Source organism: Gnatocerus cornutus, chromosome 7, assembly GCF_029298725.1.
Source record: "Gnatocerus cornutus isolate USDA-ARS CGAHR chromosome 7, icGnaCorn1.1, whole genome shotgun sequence".
NCBI classification, from domain to species: Eukaryota; Metazoa; Arthropoda; class Insecta; order Coleoptera; family Tenebrionidae; genus Gnatocerus; species Gnatocerus cornutus.
In genome coordinates, this window is record NC_142239.1 from 16,879,273 (window position 1) to 16,894,716 (window position 15,444).

A 15,444-nucleotide genomic window follows, 5' to 3' on the forward strand; every position below is an offset into this window, starting at 1 on the left:
AAACCAGCGCTTTAGTGAAGACACAAACCGTTATAGGCATTTTTTTTTACTGGTTTATAAATTTGAATTTTAATAAAAACAATTTTCGTTAAAACATTTTTATTAAGACATGTTCCATACATGTAACAAAAATAGTCAAAAAATAAAAGAAATTGCATACTTTTTTAGAATGCGGATGTTCATTTTTGACGATTGCAGACGCAAAATTAACTTCTTCACTTGGAAAGAACTGACTTTGACTCTGCTCACTGTAATCGTGTAGTAAATTCTTTCAGAAGTATAAATTGTGTTTAAATGTCAGCTGATGATAATTCTGGCTGTTGAATTTTCATAGTCCATCTATAACAATTTAAAACATACTGCCAATTTGGTGTGAAATGGTAACTTACCAAGTAATTTCTCTGAAGAATTGCAAGTTGGTGCATCTCTGGTGAAATGTTAGAACAGCTAGCCTCTTTATTAGACCCCAGTGTAGATAATTCTACAAATAAATAAATAAATATAACTTTTATAAGCAGAAGATTAATGGAACTCACCAGTTTCAGCTTGGTAATGAATATCGTCATTGCTGAATCAACTATTTAATAAATCCAAACAAGAAGAACAATGTAACTTCAAGCTTTTTCATAAAACTCAACACTACAATTGATTACAATTGAAGAAAACTCAAAGTTCAACGCAACACGTGTTAAACTTTCGGTTGGCCAAACATAAACATTGATAAACATTGTATTTGTTTCTCTCTTGGAATTACGTGTTTCCTCGTCAATTTAATTCAATTAGGAATCTGTATTTCTTCAGTATCAAAGCTTCACAACTTATGTGACAAAAACACAGAGTCCGCCACCATCGACCAATGCCAACAAGGGCCTATGAAGTGACCGCCCCGCGATCCCTGTCACAAACGGCGTGGAAAATGAACTGTCGCCTTATCACAACATAACCTCATTTCGTTTTTTCCAAATTCTAAATTTTCGAAATGTTGCTCCCTTTCATTATATTTACTCTCTTTCAGTTTCCTTCGCACGTGTTTATTAGCGCCACATTGACCCCCAACTCACGAAAGGAAAAATCCGAAGATTTGAAAGTGAAAATAAAAACCGGCCCCCAAAATCTGACTGTTTTTGACCGTCATCTGGTCTCTGATGTTATAACCGCGAAAGAGATCATCCAGAACCACCAAGCGTACTTTCGAGAAGTTGATTCTTTTAATTTCGATGGTATGGTGCTCGGTTATGTTACTCCAGTAGGGGGCTTATTTTATTGAGTGATTTTTGGTAAAACGATGGTTTTAGTGGAACGCTGAGGGCTACGATGTTGCCAAGATTTTCGGGAATAAGTTCACACATATTAGTCCAGTGTGGTTACAAGTGAAGAAGCCAGACAAAGGGGGGCATGACTACGAGTTTAGTGGCACCCATGATATTGATAAGAAATGGATGGCTCATGTGCGGAACGCAGGGAGAGAGCGCAAATTAAAAAGTATCGATTCTTAATGAACCCCAGCTAACAAATGATTAGTTCTTCCTAGGGTCCTCTTTAGCACTCTCTCAGAGCTTGAGATGAACCACCTCTTCACTGATCCTAAAGAAACCAAAGGCTTGATCAGACTCCTGATTGAGTCAGCAAAAACCAACAATTTCAACGGCTACGTTATCGAAACGTGGCCCCAAATCGCCACTGAAAACGATTACGGACCTCTCCTAGCCCTAATCACTGCAATAGGCGATTCTCTAGCTCTAGAAAGCCTGGATTTGATTCTAGTCATCCCCCCGAAACGGGGGAGCAACGTCCCTTTTTCAGAAGACCACTTTAACGCACTCTATAACCATGTCACCGCTTTTTCTCTTATGACTTACGATTATTCGAACCCCCACCGGCCGGGACCTAACGCCCCCTTGTTGTGGGTCGAAGACGCCGTGAAGACCATCTCTTCGGATTTTTCCAAACGGGGCAAGATTCTGACCGGTTTTAACTTCTACGGGAATCGCTACTCGGAGATGATGGAGGCCAAAGCTATTTTAGGGGGTGATTTCATCAAGACTTTGGAGGCGAAGTTGAAGAATGTGAAGTTGATTTATGATTCTCAGATCGGGGAGCACTACGTCGAATACGAGTAAGGGGTGCCACTACTAAGACTTTATTTAAATCGTTTTTTTTTAGGGAGTCCAACGGAAAGCATTTGCTGTTTTATCCAACATTGTATTCCATCCACAAGAGACTGGAGATGTGCAGGAAACTTGGGACTGGGGTCTCCATCTGGGAGCTCGGACAAGGGCTCAGATATTTCTACGATTTGTTGTGATTTATTACAATTTTGACTACAATAAATAACAGTTAACTTAAGCTGCCTCGACTTCTTGGAAATTGCGCATTCCCATCATAGACTGGGGGCCTTGGATCAGTCGGTGTACCATCACCCAAGCGAGTTTCGCAGGAATAAAACTAAAAGAAAAACTTGTACTGTTGTTTTAAACACAGTCATTATTACTTCTTCATAGGAAGCACGAATCTCGACCATCCCGGAAGCGTGACAAAAACTTCCTCGTTTTTAATCGCTGTTATTATTCTTTTTGCAACATCCTTTGGTTCCAACATGTTGAGGTTCTTCGGTTTGCAACCTGCGAACATCCCTGTGTTGATAAAATAGGGGCTAATTAAAGTCATTTTTATTTTATCGTGTCCCTGAGCCTGAAAACTTAAGATCAGAAATTGTGGGTTTCGGGGTGGAAATTACTTTGAGCTCGATTAAAAGACTCTCGTGGAAGCCATGAGTGGCGTGTTTGGTCGCGCTGTAATCAGTGCACTTGTAGGTCCCGAGGAGCCCCGTGAGACTACCAATTGTGACAATGTGGCCTTTCCCAGTTTTGATCATGTTGGGTAAGAACGCTTTGGTTGTCTGGAAGAGTTTGATTATTGATTGTTTTGGTTAAAAGGAAAAGTACCCAATAGTGCGACAGGATGTTAACTTTGAAAGTCTTCTCGATCATGTAATCCGGGAGTTCCAGGAACGTGTGCCCGCACACAACCCCGGCATTGTTAATCAAAATATCCACATTCCCGACCTCTTCCTTCACCATCTCCGCATATTTATACACGTTTTCCCTATCGGAGACATCAACAGGATACGTGTAGACCTTGTGACCTTCACCTTCTATTTTTATTTTGAGTTTTTCTAAAGCTGTAATTGTTCAAACACCGCTGCATTACCATCAAAAAGAGAGAATATCACTGCTCTTGTCCTACTTTCTAGACTTTCGCTTTGGTTTCGCTTTTACTTTTTTTAACTCATTTTACCTTTCTCGTTGTTGTCCCAAATCACGACGATGGCTTTATGCTTAACCAGGCGAAGGGCGAGTTCTTGACCCACTCCTCCAGCACCACCGGTCAAAAGGATGACTTTACCACCGAGACTCTTCTTCCTGCGGAGGAATGGAGGTGTTACGGTCAAGAGCAAAGCCTCGGAAATGTAATAGACAGTGAGGTAGGCTAAGACGACGAGGTCCACGATGCGGGTGGCCACCGAGATGAGGGCTCTTAAAGAAAAAAGATCCATTTCTTTAGAACGCAAAAACGAAACAGACGGTGTTAATTGCTAGATTACACATAAATACACACTTTTATAATATAAAAAACTTGTTTTTGTTATTTATTTTTATAAATACCAACTTGTTTACCTGTCCGTACAATTTAATAATTACCTTATTAAAAAGAAAATATAATATGCGATAAGAAATTAACTTTTTTTTGTTAAAATTGTGAACTTGACCCCGACACAAGTTACAAATTAATGTAAAAAATAACTCTTACCTCGTGGCCCGTTGGAAATACGAGTACATCTTGAATCGGAACCCCCTTGCTAAAAATTCCACGTATGCACTGATTAGCGTAACCGCTCGCTGTGCGTTACGAATACGAAATGCCGGCTTCTGCTGACGATGAAATACAAGATCCTCGCAATATCTCAGTCAGCAGGTCGACGGAGAAAATTCAGTTTATTGACCTATCCAAACCTTTCTCTTGGTAATCTTGAGCATAAGAGTAAACAGAACGATGTAGAGGATGAATGCACCCACTTTTTTAATTTTGTTATCCTGACGTTGATTAATCAATTTGCTATCAAAAACGAAACAATGTGTCTTTCACTGGCTTAAGTGCTTGAGCAAACATTTTGAGTTTTAGAAAATAGTGCCAGAGGTGCAGTTTTGTCTTTTGGCAACGTTTTGAATTATAATCCATAAAGTATTTGCTGGGCAGTCATTTATATATTCCGTAAAATTGCCTCCAGTTCTGAGTCATTTTCCAACACTGCGTCAGAGATAAAAAAAAACTTTTCAACTATTGAAGACATCTAAAAAAAACTTACGTTATTCAAAAGAATTTAGCCAAAAACATCTAATGGATGCAAACGATTTTAAAATTTGAAAAAAAATAAAGAGAAAAGACGGAAAACGACTCAGATGCCAAAAAATATATCCAAAATTAAAAAGAATCGAATCATCTGAACGACATGAAAAAACTGAAAAATTAGAAATTATTTCAAAAGACTGCAAAAAGATAAAAACATACAATTACGAAAATAGGTCAAAACAGACATTGAATTTTAATTAGAATCAACTGATTGTGAGTTTAAAATGTTGTGAGCTAATTTAAATACATAAATTAAAACAACATTAATGAATAAAATAGACGTGTTTCAAAGCTAATTAGTTTATCAGCTGTAAGTATTTTCTCATTACTTGTAATTAATGTCAATTTTTCTTGTTTTCTGTTTCGTAATGAGAATAACATTTAAATACACGTGTGTTTAATGGTGCGCGGGGGTGTGTTCATAAAGTGCGACGTCTGTTGGAGCGTGTGACGTCAGAGTGATGTGATTAACACTCTGAGATTCGCCAGAGTGTTGTTGCGTTTATGAACGGTACATCACCTACATACAAAACGCAATTTTCGCAAAAATTTATGACAAAAACTATACCAAACTTCTGATATCGATATCTCGCTTATTTTTCAAAGTGAACTGAGGTTATTATACATCAGTGTACGCAGAATTTGACGCAGATTCCAAATCTGGGATTTAAATTCAGATCCGACAACAAATAACTGAGTTATGGCCGATCAAAGTTTCGGAATGTTGATTTTCATTTTTTCTCATTTTTTCCAATTTTTAAAGTTAAATATCTCGGAAACTATTTGAGATATTGAGATGCGGTTTGCGCCATCGTTTTTCTCGGCTCATTTTACGTTAGAAAATGTTCTCAAAAGCCCAAAATTCGATAGTCGATTTTTCGCGAAAAAAAATTGCGACTCAAACGATGAAAATTTTTCATTTTTTTTATTTTTGGTTATAACTCGTAAACTATTTGTCCGATAGATCTCAAATTTGGCCAGTAGATAGACTTCGAGCTCCTCTTTTGACTGATGTATAATTCAATGCTATTAAACGTCGTTTTTATTTTGAAAACATTGATTGAAAATCACCCTAAAATGATGTTTCCGAAACAGTTTTTAGCCGATAGCTCGTTTATTTATTAAGTAAACTCAACAAATTTGGGTCTCATTTTACGCAGAATTTCACGCTGAATTCAAAAACATGATAATTTTTGAATTTTTGTCAACAAATAACCGAGTTATGGCCGTTTGAAATTTTGGGTTGTCGCCAGAGGGCCAAATTTTTGAAGGTTCAAAACAATTCGTGCTCGATATCTCGGAAACTATTCCAGATATTAAGATGCGGTTTGCGCCATCGTTTTTCTCACAATTTTTTACCTAAGAAACAGTTCTTTGATTTGTCTACAGTCGAAATTTGCAAATTTTCGCGAAAATTCATGACTAAAACTATGGCCAAACTTCTGATAGCGATATCTCGCTTATTTTTTAGAGTAAACTTAGGTTATTATACATCAGTGTACGCAGAATTTTACGCAGATTCCAAATCTGGGATTTAAATTTAGATCCGACAACACATAACCGAGTTATGGTCGATCAAAGTTTTGGAAAGTTGATTTTCATTTTTTCTCATTTTTCCCAATTTTTAAAGTTAAATATCTCGGAAACTAATTGAGATATTGAGATGCGGTTTGCGCCATCGTTTTTCTCGGCTCATTTTACGTTAGAAAATGTTCTCAAAAGCCCAAAATTCGATAGTCGTTTTTTCGCGAAAAAAAATTGCGACTCAAACGATGAAAATTTTTCATTTTTTTTATTTTTGGCCATAACTCGTAAACTATTTGTCCGATAGATCTCAAATTTGGCCACTAGATAGATTTTAAGCTCCTCTTTCGACTGATGTATAATTCAATGCTATTAAACGTCGTTTTTATTTTGAAAACATTGATTGAAAATCACCCTAAAATGATGTTTCCAAAACAGTTTTTGGCCGATACCTCGTTTATTTATTAAGCAAACTCAACAAATTTGGGTCTCATTTTACGCAGAATTTTATGCTGAATTCAAAAACATGATCATTTTTGAATTTTTGTCAATAAATAACCGAGTTATGGCCGTTTGAAATTTCGGGTTGTCGCCAGAGGGCCAAATTTTTGACGGTTCAAAACAATTCGTGCTCGATATCTCGGAAACTATTACAGATATTGAGATGCGGTTTGCGCCATCGTTTTTCTTACAATTTTTTACCTAAGATACAGTTCTTTGATTTTTCTATAGTCGAAATTTGCAAATTTTCGCGAAAATTCATGACTAAAACTATGGCCAAACTTCTGATACCGATATCTCGCTTATTTTTTAAAGTAAACTTAGGTTATTATACATCAGTGTACGCAGAATTTTACGCAGATTCCAAATCTGGGATTTAAATTCAGATCCGACAACAAATAACTGAGTTATGGCCGATTAAAGTTTTGGATTGTTGATTTTCATTTTTTCTCATTTTTTCAAATTTTTAAAGTTAAATATCTCGGAAACTATTTGAGATATTGAGATGCGGTTTACGCCATCGTTTTTCTCGGCTGATTTTACGTTAGAAAATGTTCTCAAAAGCCCAAAATTCGATAGTCGATTTTTCGCGAAAAAAAATTGCGACTCAAACGATGAAAATTTTTCATTTTTTTTATTTTTGGCCATAACTCGTAAACTATTTGTCCGATAGATCACAAATTTGGCCAGTAGATAGATTTCGAACTCCTCTTTTGACTGATGTATAATTCAATGCTATTAAACGTCGTTTTTATTTTGAAAACATTGATTGAAAATCACCCTAAAATGATGTTTCCAAAACAGTTTTTGGCCGATACCTCGTTTATTTATTAAGCAAACTCAACAAATTTGGGTCTCATTTTACGCAGAATTTTATGCTGAATTCAAAAACATGATCATTTTTGAATTTTTGTCAATAAATAACCGAGTTATGGCCGTTTGAAATTTCGGGTTGTCGCCAGAGGGCCAAATTTTTGACGGTTCAAAACAATTCGTGCTCGATATCTCGGAAACTATTCCAGATATTAAGATGCGGTTTGCGCCATCGTTTTTCTCACAATTTTTTACCTAAGAAACAGTTCTTTGATTTGTCTACAGTCGAAATTTGCAAATTTTCGCGAAAATTCATGACTAAAACTATGGCCAAACTTCTGATAGCGATATCTCGCTTATTTTTTAGAGTAAACTTAGGTTATTATACATCAGTGTACGCAGAATTTTACGCAGATTCCAAATCTGGGATTTAAATTTAGATCCGACAACACATAACCGAGTTATGGTCGATCAAAGTTTTGGAAAGTTGATTTTCATTTTTTCTCATTTTTCCCAATTTTTAAAGTTAAATATCTCGGAAACTAATTGAGATATTGAGATGCGGTTTGCGCCATCGTTTTTCTCGGCTCATTTTACGTTAGAAAATGTTCTCAAAAGCCCAAAATTCGATAGTCGTTTTTTCGCGAAAAAAAATTGCGACTCAAACGATGAAAATTTTTCATTTTTTTTATTTTTGGCCATAACTCGTAAACTATTTGTCCGATAGATCTCAAATTTGGCCACTAGATAGATTTTAAGCTCCTCTTTCGACTGATGTATAATTCAATGCTATTAAACGTCGTTTTTATTTTGAAAACATTGATTGAAAATCACCCTAAAATGATGTTTCCAAAACAGTTTTTGGCCGATACCTCGTTTATTTATTAAGCAAACTCAACAAATTTGGGTCTCATTTTACGCAGAATTTTATGCTGAATTCAAAAACATGATCATTTTTGAATTTTTGTCAATAAATAACCGAGTTATGGCCGTTTGAAATTTCGGGTTGTCGCCAGAGGGCCAAATTTTTGACGGTTCAAAACAATTCGTGCTCGATATCTCGGAAACTATTACAGATATTGAGATGCGGTTTGCGCCATCGTTTTTCTTACAATTTTTTACCTAAGATACAGTTCTTTGATTTTTCTATAGTCGAAATTTGCAAATTTTCGCGAAAATTCATGACTAAAACTATGGCCAAACTTCTGATACCGATATCTCGCTTATTTTTTAAAGTAAACTTAGGTTATTATACATCAGTGTACGCAGAATTTTACGCAGATTCCAAATCTGGGATTTAAATTCAGATCCGACAACAAATAACTGAGTTATGGCCGATTAAAGTTTTGGATTGTTGATTTTCATTTTTTCTCATTTTTTCAAATTTTTAAAGTTAAATATCTCGGAAACTATTTGAGATATTGAGATGCGGTTTACGCCATCGTTTTTCTCGGCTGATTTTACGTTAGAAAATGTTCTCAAAAGCCCAAAATTCGATAGTCGATTTTTCGCGAAAAAAAATTGCGACTCAAACGATGAAAATTTTTCATTTTTTTTATTTTTGGCCATAACTCGTAAACTATTTGTCCGATAGATCACAAATTTGGCCAGTAGATAGATTTCGAACTCCTCTTTTGACTGATGTATAATTCAATGCTATTAAACGTCGTTTTTATTTTGAAAACATTGATTGAAAATCACCCTAAAATGATGTTTCCAAAACAGTTTTTGGCCGATACCTCGTTTATTTATTAAGCAAACTCAACAAATTTGGGTCTCATTTTACGCAGAATTTTATGCTGAATTCAAAAACATGATCATTTTTGAATTTTTGTCAATAAATAACCGAGTTATGGCCGTTTGAAATTTCGGGTTGTCGCCAGAGGGCCAAATTTTTGACGGTTCAAAACAATTCGTGCTCGATATCTCGGAAACTATTACAGATATTGAGATGCGGTTTGCGCCATCGTTTTTCTTACAATTTTTTACATAAGAAACAGTTCTTTGATTTTTCTATAGTCGAAATTTGCAAATTTTCGCGAAAATTCATGACTAAAACTATGGCCAAACTTCTGATACCGATATCTCGCTTATTTTTTAAAGTAAACTTAGGTTATTATACATCAGTGTACGCAGAATTTTACGCAGATTCCAAATCTGGGATTTAAATTCAGATCCGACAACAAATAACTGAGTTATGGCCGATCAAAATTTTGGATTGTTGATTTTCATTTTTTCTCATTTTTTCCAATTTTTAAAGTTAAATATCTCGGAAACTATTTGAGATATTGAGATGCGGTTTGCGCCATCGTTTTTCTCGCCTCATTTTACGTTAGAAAATGTTCTCAAAAGCCGAAAATTCGATAGTCGATTTTTCGCGAAAAAAAATTGCAACTCAAACGATGAAAATTTTTCATTTTTTTTATTTTTGGTTATAACTCGTAAACTATTTGTCCGATAGATCTCAAATTTGGCCAGTAGATAGATTTCGAGCTCCTCTTTTGACTGATGTATAATTCAATGCTATTAAACGTCGTTTTTATTTTGAAAACATTGATTGAAAATCACCCTAAAATGATGTTTCCAAAACAGTTTTTGGCCGATACCTCGTTTATTTATTAAAAAAACTCAACAAATTTGGGTCTCATTTTACGCAGAATTTTACGCTGAATTCAAAAACATGATAATGGATTAATATTTGTCAATAAATAACCGAGTTATGGCCGTTTGAAATTTTGGGTTGTCGCCAGAGTGCCAAATTTTTGAAGGTTCAAAACAATTTGTGCTCGATATCTCGGAAACTATTACAGATATTGAGATGCGGTTCGCGCCATCGTTTTTCTTACAATTTTTTACATAAGAAACAGTTCTTTGATTTTTCTACAGTCGAAATTTGCAAATTTTCGCAAAAATTCATGACTAAAACTATGGCCAAACTTCTGATATCGATATCTCGATTTTTTAGAGTAAACTTAATCATTATACATCTGCGTACATTTTTTTAATAAACAAAAAATTTTGCCACATTTTACACAGTGATTTTTATGAACGCAGCCCAGCTTTTTGGCAATCATTTACAACGCTTGGAACTTATGCAACACAAAATACACATCAAAGGTGCACATTCAATTTCAGGAATTTTCTTTTTTCCCCAAAGTTACCAAATTTTAATAAATTGAAAAGAATTTTTTTTATGAAATAAATTTATTTGCGTATCCATACAAATATGTTCATATCCAAACATAACCATACAATACGCATTACTTCTTGCTCGCCAAGATTATACCGTCATACTTCTGTTGGAACCACTTCATGGCGTCTTCCTTGGTCAAACGGTGAGGGAACCCAACTTTCCCTTGTTTCCTCCTTCGGTGAGCAACATTGAATCCCGGACGTCCCAAAACAACATAAAAGTCTAATCCATAAATACCAATACTGGGGTCATATTTAATTCCCAGATCAATGTGCTCCTGGATACCAAATCCAAAGTTTCCAGACGCTAAAATCAACACTAAAGAAACAATCTCATTTCGAAACAACAGTACCTGAGAAATTATCACGCCTCAATTCGTATTCTCGCACTTTCAAGCCCCTTTCTAAGATTTCTTCAGCTTTAGCGCCGCGGACTGTGCAATGAACTGCGATTTTTTCGTTACGTCTGATACCGAAAGACCTGACGGTGTATCGGGCTTTGGAGAACACGGGCTGCTGTCCAGTTAATTGTTCCAACACCTTAAAAAAGCAAAAAATGAGAGAAAATAACGATGAAGTGAGGTTATACCTTGGCGGCTCTAGTGAGTCTGTCACCGGATTCTCCTACGCAAATATTCAGACATAATTTGCGGATATGAAGATCCCGCATGCAGTTCTTCGATTTGTCTTTGACATCCTTCCTTTCCTTCTTCGCAACCGGCTAAAATAGAGAAAAACAATTTTGAGGTTAGCTTCACAAATGTCAATATTTTGGGTCTGAGTGAATCAAATTGCCCCCATGTAAACATTTCCACGCATTTTCAAACAACAGAATACGCAAAACAGCCCCACTGGCACAAAATCACGTAGTTTATCAACACATGTCGATGACGTTACCCTCCCTAAAACCCCGAAAATACCCGCACCAACGTCTAAAACACAATTTTTGCTCCACGCAACTAAATATTAGCACATTTTTGATTCACCACAGACCCCGATGATGCAAGAAAACCCAAAAATCAAGACCAAAACAAGAAAACATACCGCCATTGCGTATCGAACACTTAAAAAGACAGCCGATAATGTAGAGTTCTTTTGCTACAATTCAGTGACTTTCGCGACGTATGGTGGCAGCATTGTGTTGTCATGGCAACTTTCAAACTTGTTATTTTTTGACTTCAAAATGGATTCGGACGAAGAAGAGAAAAAGGATGAAGATTACGAGCCTCAGATTACTTCTGCAAATGCTACAGAACGTATTTTGGCCCGGAGGTCACGGATACAGAGACGGGTCGATGCGCTCAAGAAGTAAGTAGAGTCAACGTGCCGAAAAACGCTGTAATTTCAAATTTTTTAGACAGAAGGAGCTGGAGGAGGCGCAAGAAGCCGCCGGAGACGACGGCACCATCGTGTCCGAGGACCATAAAACTCCCATTGACTCACAGGTTGATAAAAGTATCGAACTTCTTGAAAAACTTATTGTAGAAGGAGAAGAACATGTTACTAATGTAAGAGTAGCGACAGAAGCACGCGAAACGGATCGCCGCGAACGCGAAGGCTTCGGAAAAGAAAAACTCTTGAAAGAACTAGAAGAAGAAGCAAACTCAGCAACCGCCAAATTCAACGAAATTGCGAGCAAGTGGACCGGAATACTGAAATACAACGACCCTCTGCACATCAATGAGGACATCCAAAGCCAGAAAGAAAGATGCGACGATCTCATCAAACAAAAAGATGAGATTATTGCGAATTTAAAAGAGCGGTTGAAGAAAGCGGAGTTTGATTTTGCGGTGGATCAGAGAAAGCAGATCGATGATGTTAACACTATTTCTAAAAGAATTGAGCACCAAGTACGGTATCTTAGTTTTTGTCTATCTTATTGCTACTTTCCAGATTGTTGTCATGCGGAAAACGTACAGAGAAGAGCTCCAGAAGGTGGAAGAAGTTATCTTAGCGGAGCGCCAACTTCTCATTGAAGCCAATAACAAGAAGTGGGATGAACTGTACAAAAAACGCGATCAGGAGGAGAAGGACAACGCCGATTTAAGAGAAGAGGACTACTGGAAGTTCGCACAAGACATGGATGACCTTCAACGTGATTTTTTGGAGTTTTACCGCGACACCACCATCAAGTTAGAAAACAGTTGTGACGAGCTTCACAGAGAATACGAAAGAATAAAGAAAGACGCCATCATGAACAGCGAGAAGTTAGATTACAACTACCAAATCCTCAAGAAACGCGAAGATGAGAATTTGATAATACGGTCGCAACAAAAGCGGAGGATCAACAAGATGCAAGACGTGATTAACATGTTGAGGAAGAAGAACGACGGGTATCACAAAAGCACAGTAGAGCAAATACAGAAGTTAACGGAAGAGATCAAAAAGTTGAGTAAAAACATTTTGGATGTTGAAAAGAAAGCTGATCATGTAGCTGCAGTTAACAACGATAAATTCAAGAAGATTTGGAACATGAATAAGCAGCGTGCTGACGAGTTGTTTAAGAGAGTACTCAGGATTGATAAAGTCCTTCATGAGCAACAATTGGGGTTGATTTGGACACCACCTGAGTACTCTCTACCCACAAAAATGGGGAGTCCTGTTGTCAAAACTCCAGCACTTCGAAAGCAGAAAATTGAGACTCAGGATGAAGTTGAAGAGACCGACATCTCCAAGAGAACTGTTGGGCATATTCTTCAGTTGATTGGGGACAAAGCTGGGTTCTTAGTTGAAGATCAGTTGAATGCCATTTTAGAACCATATCTTGAATTCGACAAAACTTTAGTCAGAGTTGATAACATCTTCGAGGTAAATTCTTAGGATTGTAGTCTAAACCTTTAGTCGCTTTTTCCAGGCGTTTCATCTAAAAGACAAAGCCGATATCGACCTCCTGTTTGAATATTTCCTTCCATACATGTATTGCCCCATTTGCAATGTTCCCATTCCTGAGTTGTTTGGAATCGAAGATGAAACTTCAGAGGCCCCTTCAGCCGCGGATATGAATCTACCAGAACTGTCTTTTGGTTGTAAATTCTTTGGAGATTTCTCGGCGCTAATTTTGTTTTACATTTTACAGTGTCTAAACCCATGGAAGAGGCAGATTTGGAAGTGACGAAAACAGTGCTTGATTCAATCAATGGGGATGGTACTTTAGTACAATTCGGACCTTTTTCCATCAGATTGTATGATGAGAGCATGAAGGGAGAGTGCCGAGGAGTCGATAACTTATACGAAAATACTAAGTTAGACATATTTTTATCAACAATCGATTAATTTCTTTCAGTTCCAGGGAAATAGAAAAGGCGTCGGTTCACTCAGAAAAACCGAACATTTCGGTACCATGTCACCTCCAGCATCCTCTAATGATTAGTTCGGTGTACGTACTGAAAGCTTTGAAGGAGTTTCTTGGGAAGTACCACATTCCTAAAGCAAGGTAAAAGGTACTAAGCTGTCGAGGTGTTACTGAAGTACTTTTGGTAGCATGCCCAACATGAACGAGCGTCTTGCTTACAAAAGAACCACCGCATCCCGGGCTATGGCAGCGGTAGACATTCAAGTTTACTGGGAGAAATATCTCAGTCTCTTCCCTGCAGAAAGAGAACAGTTGTGGGATAGTCTTCTGGAAGGACTAAAGCAGTACCATGAGATACTCAAAGGTGAGTTTAACCAGAGTAGTACTTTTTAAGACGCTACTTTTTAGCACGCAAAATTGCAAGTGAAGAAGTTGCATCTCTACGGCGGCAGAACGCAGATTTGCGACGCGTTTTCGCTAATTACATCGAACAGAAAGACATACCGTATTGAGTGTAATTTTGGAACGAATATAACAAGTCAAACGTGACATATTTATGCGCTCCAGTTTGAAAATAAACACACCAAAAGATTAGCTCGAAGTTTTATGATTTGTGTAATCAACATTGACTAAAGTTTCGTGTTCTTGTTTGCTCGACAATAAACCTGGAGATTAACAATCGTCACATTTATCTCGTGTTAAAACTGCCCAAGAATCGCAAGTGTCTATTATTATCGATGGCATAATTTATTAAGAAGTGTTGTAGATGTGAGATACGCCATTTCGTAAACAAATTAAAATGCAAAAAAGCGTGGACAAAAACTTTACAAACCTCCTATTATTATATTACATGTTGGATCAAGCACACATAATAAATTATCGTCGACAAAATCCACTTTAAAAAAGCGAAAATAATTAATCGTGCGTTACATAAGAGGAGAAAAAAATACAAAAAACTCATTTCGAAATCCGCCGATTTCACAATAAAAATCCGACAGTTCTTTAAACAGTATAATATGTTTAAACAATTATAAATTACATAAGGATATCAGTAGGCAGTGCTTTAATAAAACACGCCTCGAGTTGCTATTGGTCGAAGAACTTGCTTGAATTGAACATTCTTGATCGGAGACTGTTGATGGGAAATATTTCACAGACTCCTTTGATGTTACCAACTCACGGTCCGTCATTATATTATAACGAAGTGGGCTGCGATTGTCCTTTTTTGTTCATGTGGTCTTGTCTGCCCGACGCATTCTTCTTTGTTATTTGTACTGCATATATGGCTCTACGAATACGAATGTCATTTTCATGCCAATCACTATACTACAAAAGTTCCTGTTTTTATTCGCAGTCTTTTCGACGCTCCTTTCATAAATATTGATTTTCGAACAAATATTTATCGAGCAGTTTCCTGTCAGTCATTTCCGTTCATTATTTCTCACAAAAACTTAACACTTTTGATGCTTCCTAATTTTTTTTCTTTCCAACGCTCCTTTATTTTAAGATTATCGACCTGGGTGGGACCGAAACGACATCGTTATCAATCACGAGATAAGAAAACCACCCGGACCGGCCCTGGCTTTGTCCTTCCGATGTTTGGCGATGAATTAGACCGGACGGCGTTTTGAGTTACGGTTTTGTCAATAAAAGTGTTTATTTGCTGGGGCTAAATAGGGGCTTTTTTGATAGGACCTAGATGCTGGAAACTG

At 36.9% G+C, this 15,444-nt stretch overlaps 4 protein-coding genes and 1 long non-coding RNA gene across 5 annotated transcripts; 2 read left to right on the forward strand and 3 right to left on the reverse strand.

Annotated features, from left to right (window-relative positions):
• Positions 1-82: 82 nt before the first annotated feature.
• Positions 83-827, reverse strand: LOC148171761 (uncharacterized). The gene is made up of 3 exons (XR_015770422.1): positions 537-827; positions 390-481; positions 83-339 (listed from the first exon to the last, which is right to left on the reverse strand). It is a non-coding gene; the product is annotated as an uncharacterized LOC148171761 (long non-coding RNA).
• Positions 828-896: 69 nt separating this feature from the next.
• Positions 897-2,346, forward strand: LOC148171762 (chitinase domain-containing protein 1). Its single transcript, XM_088041465.1, has 4 exons — positions 897-1,246; positions 1,296-1,482; positions 1,522-2,116; positions 2,164-2,346. The coding sequence occupies exons 1-4, from the start codon at positions 980-982 to the stop codon at positions 2,303-2,305; spliced, it is 1,191 nt and encodes a 396-aa protein (XP_087897591.1). The 5' UTR covers positions 897-979; the 3' UTR covers positions 2,306-2,346.
• Positions 2,285-3,980, reverse strand: LOC148171763 (short-chain dehydrogenase/reductase family 16C member 6). Its single transcript, XM_088041466.1, has 6 exons — positions 3,811-3,980; positions 3,298-3,536; positions 2,946-3,181; positions 2,738-2,899; positions 2,492-2,691; positions 2,285-2,445 (listed from the first exon to the last, which is right to left on the reverse strand). Exons 1-6 carry the CDS (start codon positions 3,837-3,839, stop codon positions 2,343-2,345), a joined length of 969 nt encoding a protein of 322 aa, XP_087897592.1. The 5' UTR covers positions 3,840-3,980; the 3' UTR covers positions 2,285-2,342.
• A 6,453-nt stretch (positions 3,981-10,433) lies between these two features.
• Positions 10,434-11,567, reverse strand: RpL11 (ribosomal protein L11). Its single transcript, XM_088041529.1, has 4 exons — positions 11,485-11,567; positions 11,030-11,161; positions 10,794-10,980; positions 10,434-10,747 (listed from the first exon to the last, which is right to left on the reverse strand). Exons 1-4 carry the CDS (start codon positions 11,488-11,490, stop codon positions 10,509-10,511), a joined length of 564 nt encoding a protein of 187 aa, XP_087897655.1. The 5' UTR covers positions 11,491-11,567; the 3' UTR covers positions 10,434-10,508.
• A 594-nt stretch (positions 11,568-12,161) lies between these two features.
• On the forward strand, positions 12,162-14,366 carry LOC148171765 (dynein regulatory complex protein 1 homolog). The gene is given in 7 exon segments (XM_088042357.1): positions 12,162-13,248; positions 13,295-13,466; positions 13,517-13,646; positions 13,688-13,873; positions 13,921-14,096; positions 14,141-14,218; positions 14,221-14,366. Coding segments are annotated over 7 exon segments (1,785 nt in total). The 5' UTR covers positions 12,162-12,252; the 3' UTR covers positions 14,268-14,366.
• Positions 14,367-15,444: the final 1,078 nt, after the last annotated feature.